Source organism: Fusarium phalaenopsidis, assembly GCF_050370095.1.
Source record: "Fusarium phalaenopsidis strain FUZ10S chromosome Unknown contig_32306, whole genome shotgun sequence".
Taxonomy (NCBI): domain Eukaryota; kingdom Fungi; phylum Ascomycota; class Sordariomycetes; order Hypocreales; family Nectriaceae; genus Fusarium; species Fusarium phalaenopsidis.
The window spans coordinates 779,583-795,388 of record NW_028145403.1 but is presented as its reverse complement, the minus strand read 5'-3'; the positions used below and the strand labels follow the sequence as shown (position 1 = coordinate 795,388).

The window sequence follows — 15,806 nt, the reverse complement described above, 5'->3', positions numbered from 1 at the left end:
ATGAGAAGTCAGCGAGTAAGGAGTCCGTCCAAGTCCCCGTGAAGGTTGTCTAATGGATATGTTCGATACGCAAACATTATAGCGCAATGTTCATCCAGTTGAAACGCCCACCAGCATATACCTAAAACGTTTTGTTCCCCAGCCATTTCAATGTCCTTGAAGCCTCCCCCCAGTTGTGTTGATCCGCCTCATTGAAGAATAGCCAGGGTTTGACAAACTTGCCCTCATTGTCCACCATGGTGTCGAAAACCCGCTTCACAATCTTTCTCTTTAGCTTCGAATGCTCGGCCCACGGCGCCAGATGGTCCTGGTTGCTCAGGCACAGCCGATGGCACGCCAAGACCAGAGAAGCCACCCCCGAAGCTATCGCCGTCGCCACAGAAGTCCCCGATATCTCATCCGCCTCGTTGGTCGTCCCCAGAAAGGTCGTCGGGGCCAAGATCCGGTCCTCCGGGAACATGTAGTCGGCTTGCGATGCGAGGCTCTCAGCCGTCTCTCTTCCTCTCGAGTCGGTTGCTACGATCTTGAGCACGTTGGGGTAGTCTGCTGGGTAAGCTTCTTGCTGCTTGTGCGCTTCTCCAGCGGCGCTTGCAATGATGACGACCCCGGCTGCGATGGCATCTTGAACTGCCAACTCGAGATTCGTGTCTGCCTTGAAGACGGCCGAGCTGAGGGAGATGATGTCTGCTTTTGAGTCGACTGCCCATCTTAAAGCCTGGCAAGGGGATATTAGGCTACTGTGGAGTGGAGAGCCTGCCTCTGGCTTGACTCACCTGAATCAGTCTCTCTACCGTCATGTCCATGTCCGAGTCTCCCACCTTGGCCACCAGCAGCTTGCAATGAGGGTTGAGCTCCGAAATCACATTTGCCATCTGCGTGCCATGCGGGTGATAGGAGAACCACCAAGGACTCTCGCCACTGTCCGAGGGCACAAATGACGCCCCACTGATCTGACTGCATTGTATACAGTTGGGATCCACGCCAGTGTCGATGACTGCCACTCTGACAGAAGTTTCTTCTTTGAAGATCGGGTTTACTTCCTTAACAAACTCTTCGTCCTCTAGTTCCTCCTGGAGAACACTATAGGCCTGGATAAAACTCTCGAGTTGGGTAACTTCCACGGCGGTGCTGCATTTTGTGATTAACCTCGACTCCAAGCTTGAGAAATGAGATGGTTAGGGCATACGTCTTCTTCAATACAGGCGCTTCCTCTTTTCGTCGTCGCAAGGAGAACCATGACCGCAGAGAAAACTCCATGGAAAACTTGAAGGGCTTGGACTTTTCCAGAGCGTCGAGACGTTCTCTTGTCTCTGTTGCATAGGTCGCACCATAGGCAGGGCCAATCAGGTCCTGAAAGAATTGTTAGAAGCGTGGCAACTTGTAGGACGACGATTCAAGACGTAGCTCACCGCAAGAATGAATATCGTCACTTCCTTCAGCTATGCAGGTCGAATGTTTAGTGGTAACAGGTCTCGCCTTGGAGGTGGGGCTATACCTCTGAAAATCCTGACAGAGCGTCCATAACCTCTTCTGAGGTCCAGTAACTCAGGGTGGCCCAGTTGCTTGCATACAGCATCAACTTCTTCAGGTTACGACAAGTCTTGAGCAACGGCTTGGCCGACATATCCACCCGCATCCAGTCTAGCATTTCAACGTCAAAGCCGTGGAGACACTGGGCGATAACTTCCTCACTGTGCGGAAAGAAGAGCGAATCCCGGACTCGGAGCTCGTAGATGCCCGACACTTCTTTCTTGGTGCGCAGCCATTCCAGAATCACTTTTGCCTCGGAACGTTCTGTGTCTGTCATGCCACCAGCCTGGGCCTCTGGGAAGTCTGGTATTGGAATGTCAACGTATCGCAGGGTCGACTCGAACTCGACCTTCAGCTCTGCGGCTTTCGTGGTAATTTTGGTAGATGACTCTCTGATCATCTTGAGGAAAGGATCGATTGACCGAGAGGAATGTTGGAAGCCGCCTAGATCCAGGCTGATCTCTTTTCCTATAGGGCAAGTTTTAGTTGACGTGATGCCAGAGACAATAACTTCCAGAGTGTGCCCTTACTTCTATCTGCGTCTCTTGTTAGCACTTTGACTTTGCACGGCACAAGATCAACAAGAAGGGGTGCAGAGTTGACTCACCCTTTGGTTCGGCCAGCCACATCCGAATCATCTCAATCACAGACTTTGTGCCGCTTCCTTTGGACGACGCTTCCAGCTCCGACCTTGCCCTTCGAATGATGTATGGACTCACCGCCGACCTTACCTCGTCTCGCCTGTTGGAGTCTGCTATCTCCTCCAGATGAGAGAGGGCCGGCTTGTCCTCCCCATCATACTCTATGGCGAGCTGTGGACATTTCTTCATTAGCGTGTGTATCACCTCCACCTGACCCCCTGTAACGGCGTCAGACAGCAGCCCATGCCCAAAGAAAAACGAGCTGCGATGGCTCAGGACCTCCTCCAGGATCGTAATGTTGGCACCGGATATAGCAGATTTGAGTAATGAGACCGTGGCACACTGGGGCCGCAGCTGCGCGAACAAGAGCAAAAACTCGTCTCTTCCGCCATCGATGGCTTGCTGGATGATGGCTTCCTCGATCATAAGCTCTGGGAGGGATGAAAGTAGCTGCCGGAGCATGTCCAGTCGCTTAAGTTCGACAATGAGGCCCATTGGTGATGTCTTCTTCTGGGATCCTGTCATCAGAAGTGTCTCGATGCCCTCTAGTCTGTTCTCCATGGCAAGCTCCACCACGACGGCCAGCAGATTCTCGGACCCGTACTGGACTATGTAGTGCAGGACACTCATGCCCTCGCCGGCTCGCGACTCGCGCAGCAGCCCGTTCAAATCCTGTGACACTCGGAGCAACCGCACAGCAACCAGATCCATCGGAACGGCCGGCGAGCCGTCGTCGTCGTCGTCGTCGAGGTCCTCAAGCTCACTCGACTTGTTGGCGCTGTTGGTCATCAAGAGGTATCTGAAAAGGTCCAGCCTCTTCTTGCATGGTCCCCAGCTGAGCAGGAGGTCAATCACCTCGCTGCTCTTGGGGTCCTTCCAAAGGTCCTTGACGCTCTCGTATATCTTGGACGGAACTACCCCGGAGAGCTTCTTCAAGGCCGAGCGCAGCTCATTCGCATCTTTGGACTTGATCAGACGCTTGATATCGACCCATGCCAGCGACGTTTCGATTTTGGTCTTAGCGTCCAACATCGTGGCGGAATGAGGCATCAGTCCGTGCCACTTAAAAGCGATATGGGCCTGGAGACCAGACGATGATACAACGAGGTCAGAAACGACACTGAAGATGTTTGGAAACGGAGCCGGCGCGCTGAGGGGTTCCCAGGTTATCAACTCAGTCACACCGTCTCCACGTGACAAACCCAATGAGGATGCTTTGAACCTTACTTTTAGCAGCCAACTTGCTACCTACTAACGTAAGGAATTAGCGCTGTAATGTGTGGCTTAGGGGGCTATCACCCTCCTTTTATATCTAGGTTCCATCGGATAATGTAATATCTAACAGCAAAGCCTTGAGCGCTTCCGTAATCTTTCTGACGAGTTATTCAGAACTATTAGCTTGCCTAGGTTCTCTAATCCGGAATCCCGTCCGCATCATGGAAACAACGGTTTTAAAACCACGCGCCGTGGTTATAGCGGCTCTCCTGCCTAGCATACTGACGTTTAGTCAAGATCAGATCGATCCCATCAATGAGCCAGAACGTGTGAGGCGAACTCTTGCAAGCCAAGATGCCACACAAGCCAAATCCGACCTGAAAGATCCCCCCCGTGAAATTCCTTCTATGCCAGGCTGTTTGCTAGTACCGACTTACAGGAAATGAGCTTTAAACAGGATCTGCTGTCCCAAACTCCTATATCTATGCATGCCCATTTCCAGGTGCTGGTGTTTAGTGCCCGGGTCTTTGGATCGAGAATATCATGTTTTCCAAGCATTCAGATGTGAGCAAAGAAGAATCACGATATCAGTCATTAGAGCTTTACTCTACCACTCGCTTCTGCGGTTTGAGCCATGGTCAATGGGTTCCCTTTCGGAATTCGGAATAGCCTCCGTTCGTATGGCCATCCCATTGTGGATCCATGCGCGCGCTTGTCAGTCATCCGCCGGTGACTTTCCAGACTTGGCTGAAAGATACTGAGTTTGGGCCGTTGTGCTATGGTCGGGCAACTAATTTCGGAATTCAGACCGTTCTGGTCCACATGTCCGGACATAGCGTTGACGCCCTAAGTTGTGAGGCACGTAGAATCCGTCGTCAGTGAAGGGGCCCTGCTACTTTTAAGACAAAGTTTATTCTCAACAACGGGATACCGCGCGGCAGCTTAGAAAGCCATCATGGTCAGGCCTCTTGGTTTACCTCCCAGTGCCAGCTCGACATCACAAAGTCGGCACTCGGCACCTGTCGGCAGGATATTCCCCCGACTCCTGTACAGCGGTGCTTGGACCTTGTTGGGGAGGTGATCAGGTCCAAGCCGAGCGAAAGAAGTCGACATATCATGCGGATCTTGTCAATTGATCCTATTCCATGTATATAAGTCAAGGACGAGATGCTGAAGGCCTTTTTGTGACAACGCCCCACTGCCATTGCACACTCACCATGCATCTACCAATCCTCTGTTCCATCTCGCTGCTGGCTGCTAGCACAGTAGCATACGATAACCTCCTCCACTTCAATGCGCCGCCTCAAGTCGAAACAAGGCCTATTAACCAGATCTATAAGGCCGCCTTGAAGGAAGGTGGTGTCGTAACTGCCTGGATGGGTGGAGATGAAAAGAACCAACAGGATGCTGTTAAAGCCGCTTTCGAAAAGGCATTCCCCGGAATGAAGCTCAACCTCACCGTCGATCTTTCCAAGTACCACGAAGGGAATATCGATGAGCAGCTCGCAAACGGCAAGGTCTACGTTGATACCTTGGGTCTGCAGACGCTGCAAGATTTTCCGAGGTGGAAGGAGGAGGGCGCGTTACTCAACTACGCCCCTCTTGGCTTCGATAAAATTTATCCTGATTTCCGAGATATCGATGCTGCCTACTATGGATTTCTTGGCTTGGCCTGGCAGCTCATCTGGAATACCGACAAGTTGAAGGGCAAGGCGCCTCAAGAGTATCCAGATTTTCTACGCCCGGAATTCAAGGAGAAGCTGGTTTTGACGTACCCCAACGACGATGATGCTATTCTGTTTGCCTTTGAGCTGATGTGAGTATCCGATGCCCATTACCTGCAATGCCACTAACTCATTTCAAAGCCTCAAAAAGTACGGCACCTCCTGGTTCAACAAGCTGCTGCAACAGAAGCCACGATGGGTTCGCGGCTCAGCCACAGGCCCAGCCCTTGTCGCTGATCCCAACACGACCTACGTCGCGACTTTTACCTCTGGCCTTGGCCTCTCGAAGCCCCAGGGACCACTCAATGCTACTTTCCCCAAGCAAGGCCAGTTCGTCTCATGGCCGCAAACAGCCGCTATCCTCAAGGACGCACCACACCCTGAAGGCGCCAAGCTTTTTCACAACTTCCTGCTCAGCGAAGACTTCCAGAAACAAAGTGGCTTTTGGAGTGTAAGATCTGATGTCCCTGCGCCAGTTGGATATCCCAACTTCATCAAGATGCCTGGAACCAATCCCTCGGCGTTCTCAAAGTTCATGGAGGATCGAACAAGGGTCGAGCGACTGAGGTTCTGGTTCGAAAAGAGGCTGGGTACACCTCAGGGTCTCAGCCCGTTGGATGATGATCTATGAGCTGAAAAGAGCAGCTCTTATTCGGCATGTTATTTGAGGCCGAGGTGTAGGTGTCAGTGGCTCCATGCTATAATTTATCGTGGAAAGAACTGGACCAAAGGATTCAAGAGGTTGAGGTCAACATTCTCGTCGAGCATCCCTACGTTGGAAGAAATAAGTCTCCAAGGCTATTTCAACAGTGGCGTATGCTTCTTAGTACTTTTCTCCTCTCTGTAGTTGGTAAGAAATTCTTATAATCTTCATTCTCATCTTATGCCAAAAGAAGCGTATTGTCGGACCATCGGCGGTTTGTGTGCACTTCTCGAGAAAGTGTCAACATCTCAGCCTTTTAGACGACGTTCTTATCATCTGAATGTACCTCACTGTGAAAGACGGCGGCGAATAAAATTGGTTCAGACAAAAGTTGAGAACAAAACAAAGTGGATTCGAGTGACTTCTAAAACTACAGGCACATCTCCCTCTACTCTCCAAATCATGGAGCAGGCAGCGACGCTGCACCGACAGGAGGACAGACTTCCATGTTGAAACACTCCATCTTGGTGCCAATAACACATCTCTTTCCATCAAACGCAGTACCCTCACCACAGGTCGGTGGCTTGGGCGAAACGCAGTGGCCATTCTCCATGTGCAGGCCATCAGGACATGTGGGTGGTGTGTCAGCAACACACTTGGCTCCCTTACGGTAGGTACCCTCAGGACACTCCGGAGGCTTGATAAGGACACAGACGTCGCCGCGAAGCTCGGTTCCTTCAGGACACTTGGGGGGTCTTGCTGTGCACGACTTTGTTGCGCGGTCGTAGGTGGTGCGCTCAGGGCACTTGGGGTCCTTGTTGGAGGCGCACTTATGACCGTCCCAGGCAGTGTCACCATCGCACTTGGGCGGGCCTCGAGAAACACAGCCGTTGCCATCAAAGAACAGATCGTCAGGACATCTAGGGTCCTTGATAGAGATACACTCCTTGCCGTTGAACGACTGACCATCAGGACAAGCAGGCCTATCCCTGCCAACGCAGTGCGTGCCATCAAACCAGAGATCATCAGGACACCTAGGTTTGCCTGTCGCGATACACTTGGTACCGTCATAAATGAAGTTGGCAGAGTGACAATGGGGGCGATCCCGAGCAAGACATCTGCCGTTGCTGAAATAGCTACCGACCGGGCACTCGGGAGGTGTCGGAGATGCGCAGTGCCCGTCCTGCAGGTTGGTGCCGTCCTTGCAGATGGGAATATCAGGGTGTCTGCAGTGTCTGCCGACGAGTGTGGATCCAGAAGGACACCTGGGAGGTTCAATTGCGATGCACTCATTCCCGGTGAGGCTGTAGCCGTCGGGACACTTTGCTCCGCCCGTGGAGATGCACTCTCGACCATTGATGACTGAGTCTGGGGGGCACTTGGGGCGTTCATTGGAGACACAGTCGATACCGTTGAAGGAAGAGCCCTGGGGACACTTGGGTCCGCCAGGAAGGATGCATTTGCCGTCAGTGTAGCTGCCGTTATCAGGACAGACTGGGACAGCTTTCTTGAAGCACTCATTGCCGATCCTTTCACTGTGCTCGGGGCAAGTTGGGGGTTCCGGAGGCTTGATCCAGCACTTTCCATCCTCGTACTTGGCCTCGGGAGGGCAGTCCCAGTCATCAGGGTCGTCGACATCCATGGTACAGAACTCACCATTGTAAAAGTCAAAACCCTCAGGGCAGCAAGCCGACTTGCCCGTAGCCTCGCTCAGGACTAGCTGCGTGTCATCATGGCAGATGAGCGGCACCTCACCGAGACACACGGATCCCACGAATTCATAGTCGGGAGGACAGTGAGGCTTATCCTCGCAGACCTTGGTGCGTGTATTGAAGAAGCCAGGGGAGCAGATTGGGTCTTCTTCTCGAACGCATGCGCAACCCTTGAGAATAAACTTGTCAGGACATGAGGGAGGGTGCTCATGTCTGCAGACGCCGTTGCTGATGTAGTACTTGTCTGGGCAGACGGGAGGGTTGTGGTCGACACACTGGTCTCCCTCAGGCTTGCTATTGCCGGGGCATTTGGGACCATCAACGCTGACACATCCTCCAGCTTCTCGATCAAAGGTCTGCTTGTCTGGACACTTTGGAGGCTCATTTGATGTACAAAGGCGCGTTTGTTCGTTGATGGTAAAGCCAGCAGGACACTGCGGCGGGCTCGTTGACTTGCACACACCATCATCAAACTCGAAGGGGGGCTTGCAAATGGGGTCCGACTCAGCCTCACAAGCCACACCATTGAACCTGGCCAGGGGCGGACATTGCGGAGGGTTCACGGCGACACAGAGCTTGCCGTTGAACTGGAGGCCGTCGGGGCACAGGGGCGGGTGGTCGCTGACACAGACATTGCCTTCGAGCCTCGTGCCGGGCTCGCACACAGATGACTCGGGGAAAACACAGCCTGTGCCATCGTTGACGGTGCCGAGGGGACAGCAGCGGCTGTTGCCACGGGAGTCCAATGAGGGGAGGATATCTGCGAGGCCGATGGATCTCACACGCAGGCGAGGGGCACCAAGGGCTGTGTTGTTGTTCTCGGCAAGGTAGCCAGCAGGTAAGTTGGCGTTGGGATATTGGACCACGATAGCCGTGTCCATCGTGGTGGCTGTACTGCCGAGCGCAAGGCTCGCAATGAGGAGAGCCCTCCACGAGTGAGCCATGGTTAGACAGGAATGATGAGATGATGATGCAGGGCTTCTGTCTACACAGCGAACCATGTCGCCTTTTATCTTGATTGGAATTCCCTGAATCTCTCAATGCCATGTTCCTTCTCCGGTCTGGATCGCTCTTTGCACTCCTAAAGTCATTCAGCTCACCTCTCAGAGCCATAGTAACTGCAGGATCTTCAATGAACAATGCCCAATTGGCCATCCCAAACAACTAGCAGGGTCGAGGTGTCAAAACCAGTGCCAATAGTATCAGCCATTGTCTCGGAGCATGCCAGGAGAAGACAGTCGACCTAGACCTGGAAAAAATCGACGCAAAGGAGATGCTCCTATCTCGGCGAACAGACGCGTATCACTCAAAGTGGCTGGCGGCTGAACAGTCTGGGGTACCGGAGCTGATGAATGTCACTCTCTCTGCACGCCGAGTGCCCTGAACTGAGCTATTGAAAGCGTGGCGTTCTTGTCTCTGTACTATCTGGTCAATCCATCAATAAATACAGGGGTCCAAGGGGCTAGTGGTGATCTCGCCCCAGCCAAGCGCTTCGGCCCGTCCCAAGAGTACCGGCTCATGCCCAGGGCAGACCATGGTTCTCGCAAGTTAGAGAAAGATTCTTCTGTGCAATTGACAAAGCAAATTTTCAATCTACTAGCAACTACAGATATCCAGTTACGCCTCATGAGACTTGCACATTCTTCCCCGGGTTTCTTGCCCCCTGGACGCTTCCATGCCGGCTCATCGGTGTGCAGATATGCAGGTCCCAGACGAGACGTTCTGGGCTTGACCTGAAAGTCAAATGGCTGGCTGACTGCAGGTCGTCTATGAAACCGTTCTTTTCCCGTTTGAGCTTCAATTAGGATCATCATACAACCCAGCTCGCCATCTCAGCGGTCCTTTTCCCATTTAAGCGGGAATGTGGATATGGTCCAGCCCAGCCAGCTTATCTCCGTGGCTGGCTGGAAATGTGAGACATTGGCGACCTGCAGTGGGTTAGCACGAGGCAACCCGCCGGCTTCTCGCATGGCTTGCCTGGATCACGAGTTTATCGATGTGCCTAGAACGAACCCATTTCACCATTCATGTTCGTAGAGGAAAAGTAGTATTGCCCGTGCGTCCTCTATCTGCTCGCTCTAGTCTCTCCACTTTTCGACAACCCGGATAGAGACACCCAGCTCCTTCGTCCACATACTATTCCAGAGATACAACCACCTTCTGGGCCGAGACACCCTTCGTTCCCAAGAAATCCACCGCTCCTTGGAGACTCTCCAAACCCTTTCCAAACTCCCAGGGGCTTGGCGCAGGCACAAATGCGTCAGCCTCAATCGCCTTGGGCAGGTAGTCATCCCAAACAGCCGAAGCAACATGGGATTTGATGATGGATAGAGAGAACACATGCTTGATAGTCACGCCCTGAGGAGGCTCCGGCCATCCAGGCACCGTGCAAGAAATGAACTTAACTCCATCTGCCTTGTCAGCAAACTCCAGAGTATAGGGCCAAGACGTAAAGCCAATGGTGTCGAAAACACCTGCTGACTTTTTGCCTTCGGCCGCCTTGAGGAGGTCAGCCACGACGGTTTGACTCTTGTAGTCAAAAACATGGCTTGCGCCTAGTCTTTTGACAAGGTCAAAGTTCTTGGGCGAAGCCGTTGTGAGAACCTCATAGCCTGCCGCAACAGCAAGCTGAATGGCAGCACAGCCTACTGCAGAGGCACCACCCCAGACTAGAAGAACTTCCCCAGTGGGCTTCTGTTCAGGGAATGTGGGCAGCTCTAGGTTAAGGAAATCGGTGTTGAACAACCCGGCGGCTGTAGTTCCAACGGCCAGAGGGAAGGCAGCGGCTTCCTGGAACGAGTACTTCTCGGGGATCTTGACAGATAGGTCGGTGCGAAGGATGGTATAGGCCTGAAAGGTCTTCTCCTCATTCTTGCTGGTCAAGAACCCAGCAGCAAGGCCAGCGACACGATCTCCGATCTTGAACTTGGTCACGCCAGATCCGACGGCAACGACTTCACCGGCGACATCTTCACCCAAGATCGTGGGGTAAGTGATTTGGCCTCTGTGGACGCTGCTTGTCTGGACCTTGTAGTCGATTGGGTTGATGGCGATGGCGCGGTTGCGGATCAGGATTTGGTTCTCTTCAGGGACACCAACGGGGGCGGGCTTGACCTCGAAGGGATGGGCGTTGTGGGCAGTGATCCAGGCGGCGGTGTTTTGGAAAGACATTTTGAAAGTGATGTTGGTAGAAGTAACGAGTAGAAGTGTATCAAGGAGATGATTGTAGGTTGGATGGTTTAAGTGATGATATCTAGGGAAAAGAGAGGGATGTCTTGAGGACTTTAGACTTTATACCTTGAGAATTCCGCCTAATTTCCTGTCGGTCCTCGGAGATTGCAAGGATTTCCTGAGTTCTCCTGATACTCAAGGTCGTTGCATCCGTGGCTTCGGTGATGGGGTCATGGGCTGTTCCCCACAGGAGCGCAAGACTTACCCAATGCGGAAGGGCGATAGCTTCATCACTTTTCCCAACCGCGCCATGGCTTACAAATGTCGTCGAATACTGAACGTAGCTGACTCAATCACCAAGGGTAAAAGTCCGAGAACAATTAGCCGAGAAACGCTTGCGTTCAGGTCCTAATTCCACCGATATCACGATATCACAGCACAATATCAATATTCCCTCGACGTTGAGACGACATCCAAGATGAGAGTTGATTTATTACTACTTATTCAGTCTTCTCCCTTCGAGAACTCACCTCTCATCAGCCCTAGCCTAGGAAACCCGCCCATATTATCACACACCCGCTCTCCAGATAGCTTCTATCGATGTCATGTGCCTATCACGTCTGTCAGTTCTTCGCGCTTATCACAGCCAGGAAGGGGGCTCTGACCTCAGCCAAGAGGGTTGCTTGACCTAAGCCCATCTCTATGCCAATCCACTGTAAACATCGTTTCATGTAACTCCGCATCTTCTCAGGAACGAACGGTAATCTGGAAGCGACGTAGAGCGGATGCATAAGCAGCAAACCCCCAAGTGATTTTCCTCTGTCCGTGATTCCCTCTTCAGTATCGTATTGGTTAACAAAGGTGTGCATATTGTCAGTCAGATGATACGGAATCGAGGCCATCAGGTCCTCGACGAGCGCATTCGCACGGGGTATCCAGCGCAAAGGTGCCTCCCTATCGTCATGGTAGTCGGACAACTTGACCATCATATCAATAATGCGTAACTGGGAGGTGCGCACAATATTCCAAACTCCAGCCACGTAAAGATCGAAATAAGTATCAACGCGCCCCGGCCAACACCCAGCCGCAATCTCAGAGGTAATCACTGACTGTTTGAGATGCGTCACTGTTATTGGCCTGAACCCTGGGCACCGAGAACTCGACCAGCGGGAAAAGCGTTGGTATAGTGATGAAATCTCTTCTTCCATTCCTGGGGAGAAGTTGGCCGCATCGAACGCGGCCGAGAATTTTGTCTGCAAAGAGTCGAGATCAAGCATCAAGTTGTCGAGGCATTCTTCCCCCTCACTCAGAGCTGGAACCGAGAAGATGCCACGGGGCTTATCAGTCAGTCAAATATCTAAGCACAAAATTCGTTCGGAAACATACCCTAAGACGCAGCTGGGTTCCTTGGCAATGCCCACTTGGTGCGTTAGTGTCTGGCCTGTTTCCGTCCCGGATAATGCGTAGCAGATCCAACGGCGAAGTTCCGGTCTTTAGGAGTGCGGAAAGGCCCTTTGCATGGGCATCATGTGAGCGACGATCGACACTGTTGGCTGCTGATATCTATTCGGAGACATATTAGTAGAAGAGACGCAGTTAGGACGACAAGATAGAATACCTCGTAGAGTCCTAGTAGCAAGGCAATGTATCTGGTCTCAAGAGATGCCACTAGAGTAGGAACTTCTATTGCTCGAGCCAAAGAGCCCAGAAGTTCCTGATGAAGCCTTTCTGCTCTCTCGTGCATGTGCGGCCTGTTCAGCGGTTTTGCATGACTAAAGAACGATACCGCTTGGCAAGCCTTGACCAAATTAGACTCAGGTCCAAGTCTATAAGCCATAGCTTCAAGGCCTGATAAGAATCCTCTGGAAAGCTTCCCATTCGTTTCCGGGATACAGAAGTCATAGAAAAAGGCTCTCAGCGCGAACTCGTAGGACTTTTTGACCGGTGTTTCTGTTGGACCGACATCAGACAGAAACAGATTGGTGCCCGGTATAGGCGCTCGTTTGGGCAACATGCACCTTCGTGCTGTCGATGGTGGGCTCGATGGGCACGTGTTGACGGCCTCATATCGTCGAAATGCTGTGAGTCCTTCTTGGTCATAGCCACCACAATTGCGGTTCGCCCTAGTGCACCTCAAACATGACTGGATAGAGCGGTCAGCTTCCCAATGCAAGACAGAATCCAAAGAGAACGACTGTTGAAAGGCCAACCTACTGGACGAGTTTGGTCACACTTCAAACCGTGTTAGCCTTAACGCGGAGTTCGGGAAGCGGATACCAGGGTACAGACCTTTTTCCGGCGCTGCTTGCATGACACGCAACCCTTGGAAGGCCCGTAAAAGACCATTGTATACAAGAAGATGACGTATAGCGATGTCCTCCAGCTATGACGGCACAGTAACGAGGAAGACAAGTTCTGTGTGGAGCATCAGTCGAGTTCCTAAGAACCGAGTATATGTAAGCGGCATATCAATGACTTCAGATCATTTCCGCTTCTGGTTAGCGTTGCGCTCCGGCTGGAGTTCCGCGGATTTATGCCAAGTCCGAAGTCATCTCCGACTCGCAATAATCCGACCTACCCTATTCCTCGCTGCGCCATCACTCGGGCTTCTAACGATGTGACTCCAGTGATGATGTGGCAGTTACTGCAATCTTGCATAGTACTCCATATGTTTAATCTTCTCATGAGAAAGACGATTAGCCGGCATCATTGCATCAGTCATTTGGGCCACGTTCTTCTAGCTTTGCTTCTGAAAACACCTTCAGACGCAGCTAAAGCATGACCACTTGAGAGATGAGCGTAATTATTACTGGATAAAGAATGGGTGAGTCTGGGAAACTCACATCGTAAGATTGATCGGATATTTTTAGGTGCCGAGTTTAGATATTGTTTGTTCGTGTTGATTGACAATCTTATCCTTTGTTGGGTTTTCTGGCTATAGAATTAAGGAACATGTGTCCATTCCTTGATCAGCTGCATTTTGCTGTGTCTCCTTGTTCAACCATGCGATTAAAAATGTTGGCCATTGTTCGTGAAATGCTTCTAGATGAGAAATGGACGTTTCCCGAGCACAGTACAGGATATACATGAACGTGCCGAAGCCTACAAGAAAAGGCAATGATCGTGACCTCGCTCTGGAATATATAATCGCGTTGCCTCAAGCCCATAGAACCTGTCAACTCATCAGAACTCACCTGTAATATCCTTGGACGAGACCTGAGTACCCAATCTACCTAGCACCAACTGCAGAATCGACACCATGTCGACCAACCAGAAGAACACCGCTTCGGAGAAGAAGGATGCTGTCGTACTCGCCTCTGGCAGCGAGACAGCTCCTTCTAACGCCCGTTTCTTGGGCGCATGCGGGAGCATTGGCTTTCTCCCGCTTCTTGAACCTTCCCCTGCTGGAGAGGCTAAGCCCGTAGAGAGCGACATCTTTGATCAGGCCAGTAGTTTGAAGAACTGCCCCGGAGCTTTCCCTCAGCAACAGGAAGAGGGTCTCAAGGAAGAGAGTCATAAGGAAGATGACATCTTTGACGCAAATGGTGGTCTCAAGAACTGCCCGGGTGCGTTCCCAGTGGATGAGCCTGAGGATAGTGATGAGGCCCCCAAGGCGGAGAACCAGGTTGGACGGAAGGAATTAGACAGGTACAAGGGGAAGCAAGAGTAAGGCAAGACTTTTGGTCCGCGCCGCTGTGATTTGGTGTTTTGATTACATATGGTAATCGTTGTTTACATCAGAAGTTAGCTTCGTAGACGCAATGGGGGTGCCAATGGGAATAGGTAAGTTTGGTCGTCGTCAGCCATCATCATCGAGCTTTCAGGCTTGGTAGATTAGCAATATACACTTGTTCGGCTTTCACAGTTCTCGACTCTGAAACCCAAAAGAAATAGCAATGACATGTACGCAAGTTTGCTCAAGTATCGTTACATCGTTTTATCTTGGCTAATCTGACCTCTATAATCGGAAAGCGGTGGCGTTTCTCATCTCCATCTTTAACATTAATTCAACCGAATCCTTCCCGTGAAGTTGAGCTAGTAGAACACCAAGCAGCGCACCTCAATGCTCTGTCGACCCTTCGCATCAGCCGGCGTAGCAGGGTCAACAAAAGCAGTGTGAGGAGTAAGCCCCGCCAACCCCTCTTTGCCTCCAGGCAATCCTTGACTCCTCGAGTCGAAGCACTTGATCAGCATGACCTCTTCAGGAGTCATGTCCTTGGCGTAATAAAACTTGTGCTTGTCGCTTGGTGCGACGGCGTAGGTCTCTCCTCGCACTTCGTATCCTTCGGTTGAGGTGAATGTTGACTCGTCTGGGCGCACCTCCTTTCCACGATCATCCTCATCATCGCCATCTTTGCGCTTGGGATAGAGCAGATCAACGCCGATCAAATCTTCGGGCTGTGTGGTCCTCCAATCAACCACAGCTAGGGGAAAATCGGCCGCAGCATGTCCAATCGGCCTCCAGACGTTGATGATCTGATACCGGCCCTTGATCAACTCCTCCGCCTCGGCAGGGTCCTCAATATGACGTCTGACTCGGACCTCCGCTGCGCCGGGGGTTTGGTCGACATGCAGTTGCTGCACAGGCTGACGCGCGCTGTCCTTTTCTCGCTTCCGAATGGTATGGTCGAAAATCACAACCTTCTTAATCCCGGGGATCTTCTTCCGCAGCAGCTCCTCGACTTCGGCATAGTATCCATTTCGAACCGTCTCATCGTCGGTAAACGAAGTTTCCTGGGCGGGAGAGGTGAAGACGTCGAAGCCAGAGACGTCAACTCCAAATGGTGTTGAGCGGGCGGCCTCGCGGATGTTGATAACGGAGCGCTTTTTTTCAGTGCGCTTGAAAGACGTTTGGTCGACGTCAACCTTGCTCCAAGGCTTGACGCGAGATCCGTCTGCACCAACACTTGACGCTGGGTCAATATATCTGAAGACTCCGGTGGTCATTTTGGGAGTGGTGTAGGATGATGCCTGTCGGGTTGTTCGTACTCGTTGTAGTCTGGTGATGGGAATTAAGCGAGGATCAAGGCGTGATCGAGGCAGAATAGAGTATTTAAATCCCCTCATTCGATTCTCGGTGAGTTGTGTAACGTCTCCGATTCTTGACAGAGCAGGTTTCTCTTCATTTGTCATCTTCCGCGACGCATCGGCTTTGGTCAATTCATTTGTC

The 15,806-nt window shown here is 51.8% G+C and overlaps 6 protein-coding genes across 6 annotated transcripts; 2 read left to right on the top strand and 4 right to left on the bottom strand.

Annotated features, from left to right (window-relative positions):
- Positions 1 to 121: 121 nt before the first annotated feature.
- LRP88_11099 (uncharacterized protein) lies at positions 122 to 3,203 on the bottom strand (the record flags this gene model as incomplete). The annotated part of the gene is made up of 7 exons (XM_083247539.1): positions 122 to 715; positions 774 to 1,128; positions 1,187 to 1,350; positions 1,410 to 1,439; positions 1,496 to 1,998; positions 2,061 to 2,066; positions 2,138 to 3,203. 7 exons carry the CDS (start codon positions 3,201 to 3,203, stop codon positions 122 to 124), a joined length of 2,718 nt encoding a protein of 905 aa, XP_083096687.1.
- A 1,400-nt stretch (positions 3,204 to 4,603) lies between these two features.
- On the top strand, positions 4,604 to 5,741 carry LRP88_11098 (ABC transporter substrate-binding protein; the record flags this gene model as incomplete). The annotated part of the gene is made up of 2 exons (XM_083247538.1): positions 4,604 to 5,202; positions 5,252 to 5,741. 2 exons carry the CDS (start codon positions 4,604 to 4,606, stop codon positions 5,739 to 5,741), a joined length of 1,089 nt encoding a protein of 362 aa, XP_083096686.1.
- A 472-nt stretch (positions 5,742 to 6,213) lies between these two features.
- Positions 6,214 to 8,409, bottom strand: LRP88_11097 (uncharacterized protein; the record flags this gene model as incomplete). Its single annotated transcript, XM_083247537.1, has 1 exon — positions 6,214 to 8,409. The coding sequence occupies one exon, from the start codon at positions 8,407 to 8,409 to the stop codon at positions 6,214 to 6,216; it is 2,196 nt and encodes a 731-aa protein (XP_083096685.1).
- A 1,192-nt stretch (positions 8,410 to 9,601) lies between these two features.
- Positions 9,602 to 10,636, bottom strand: LRP88_11096 (zinc-binding alcohol dehydrogenase family protein; the record flags this gene model as incomplete). Its single annotated transcript, XM_083247536.1, has 1 exon — positions 9,602 to 10,636. The coding sequence occupies one exon, from the start codon at positions 10,634 to 10,636 to the stop codon at positions 9,602 to 9,604; it is 1,035 nt and encodes a 344-aa protein (XP_083096684.1).
- A 3,259-nt stretch (positions 10,637 to 13,895) lies between these two features.
- LRP88_11095 (uncharacterized protein) lies at positions 13,896 to 14,306 on the top strand (the record flags this gene model as incomplete). Its single annotated transcript, XM_083247535.1, has 1 exon — positions 13,896 to 14,306. The coding sequence occupies one exon, from the start codon at positions 13,896 to 13,898 to the stop codon at positions 14,304 to 14,306; it is 411 nt and encodes a 136-aa protein (XP_083096683.1).
- A 365-nt stretch (positions 14,307 to 14,671) lies between these two features.
- On the bottom strand, positions 14,672 to 15,583 carry LRP88_11094 (uncharacterized protein; the record flags this gene model as incomplete). The annotated part of the gene is made up of 1 exon (XM_083247534.1): positions 14,672 to 15,583. One exon carries the CDS (start codon positions 15,581 to 15,583, stop codon positions 14,672 to 14,674), a length of 912 nt encoding a protein of 303 aa, XP_083096682.1.
- Positions 15,584 to 15,806: the final 223 nt, after the last annotated feature.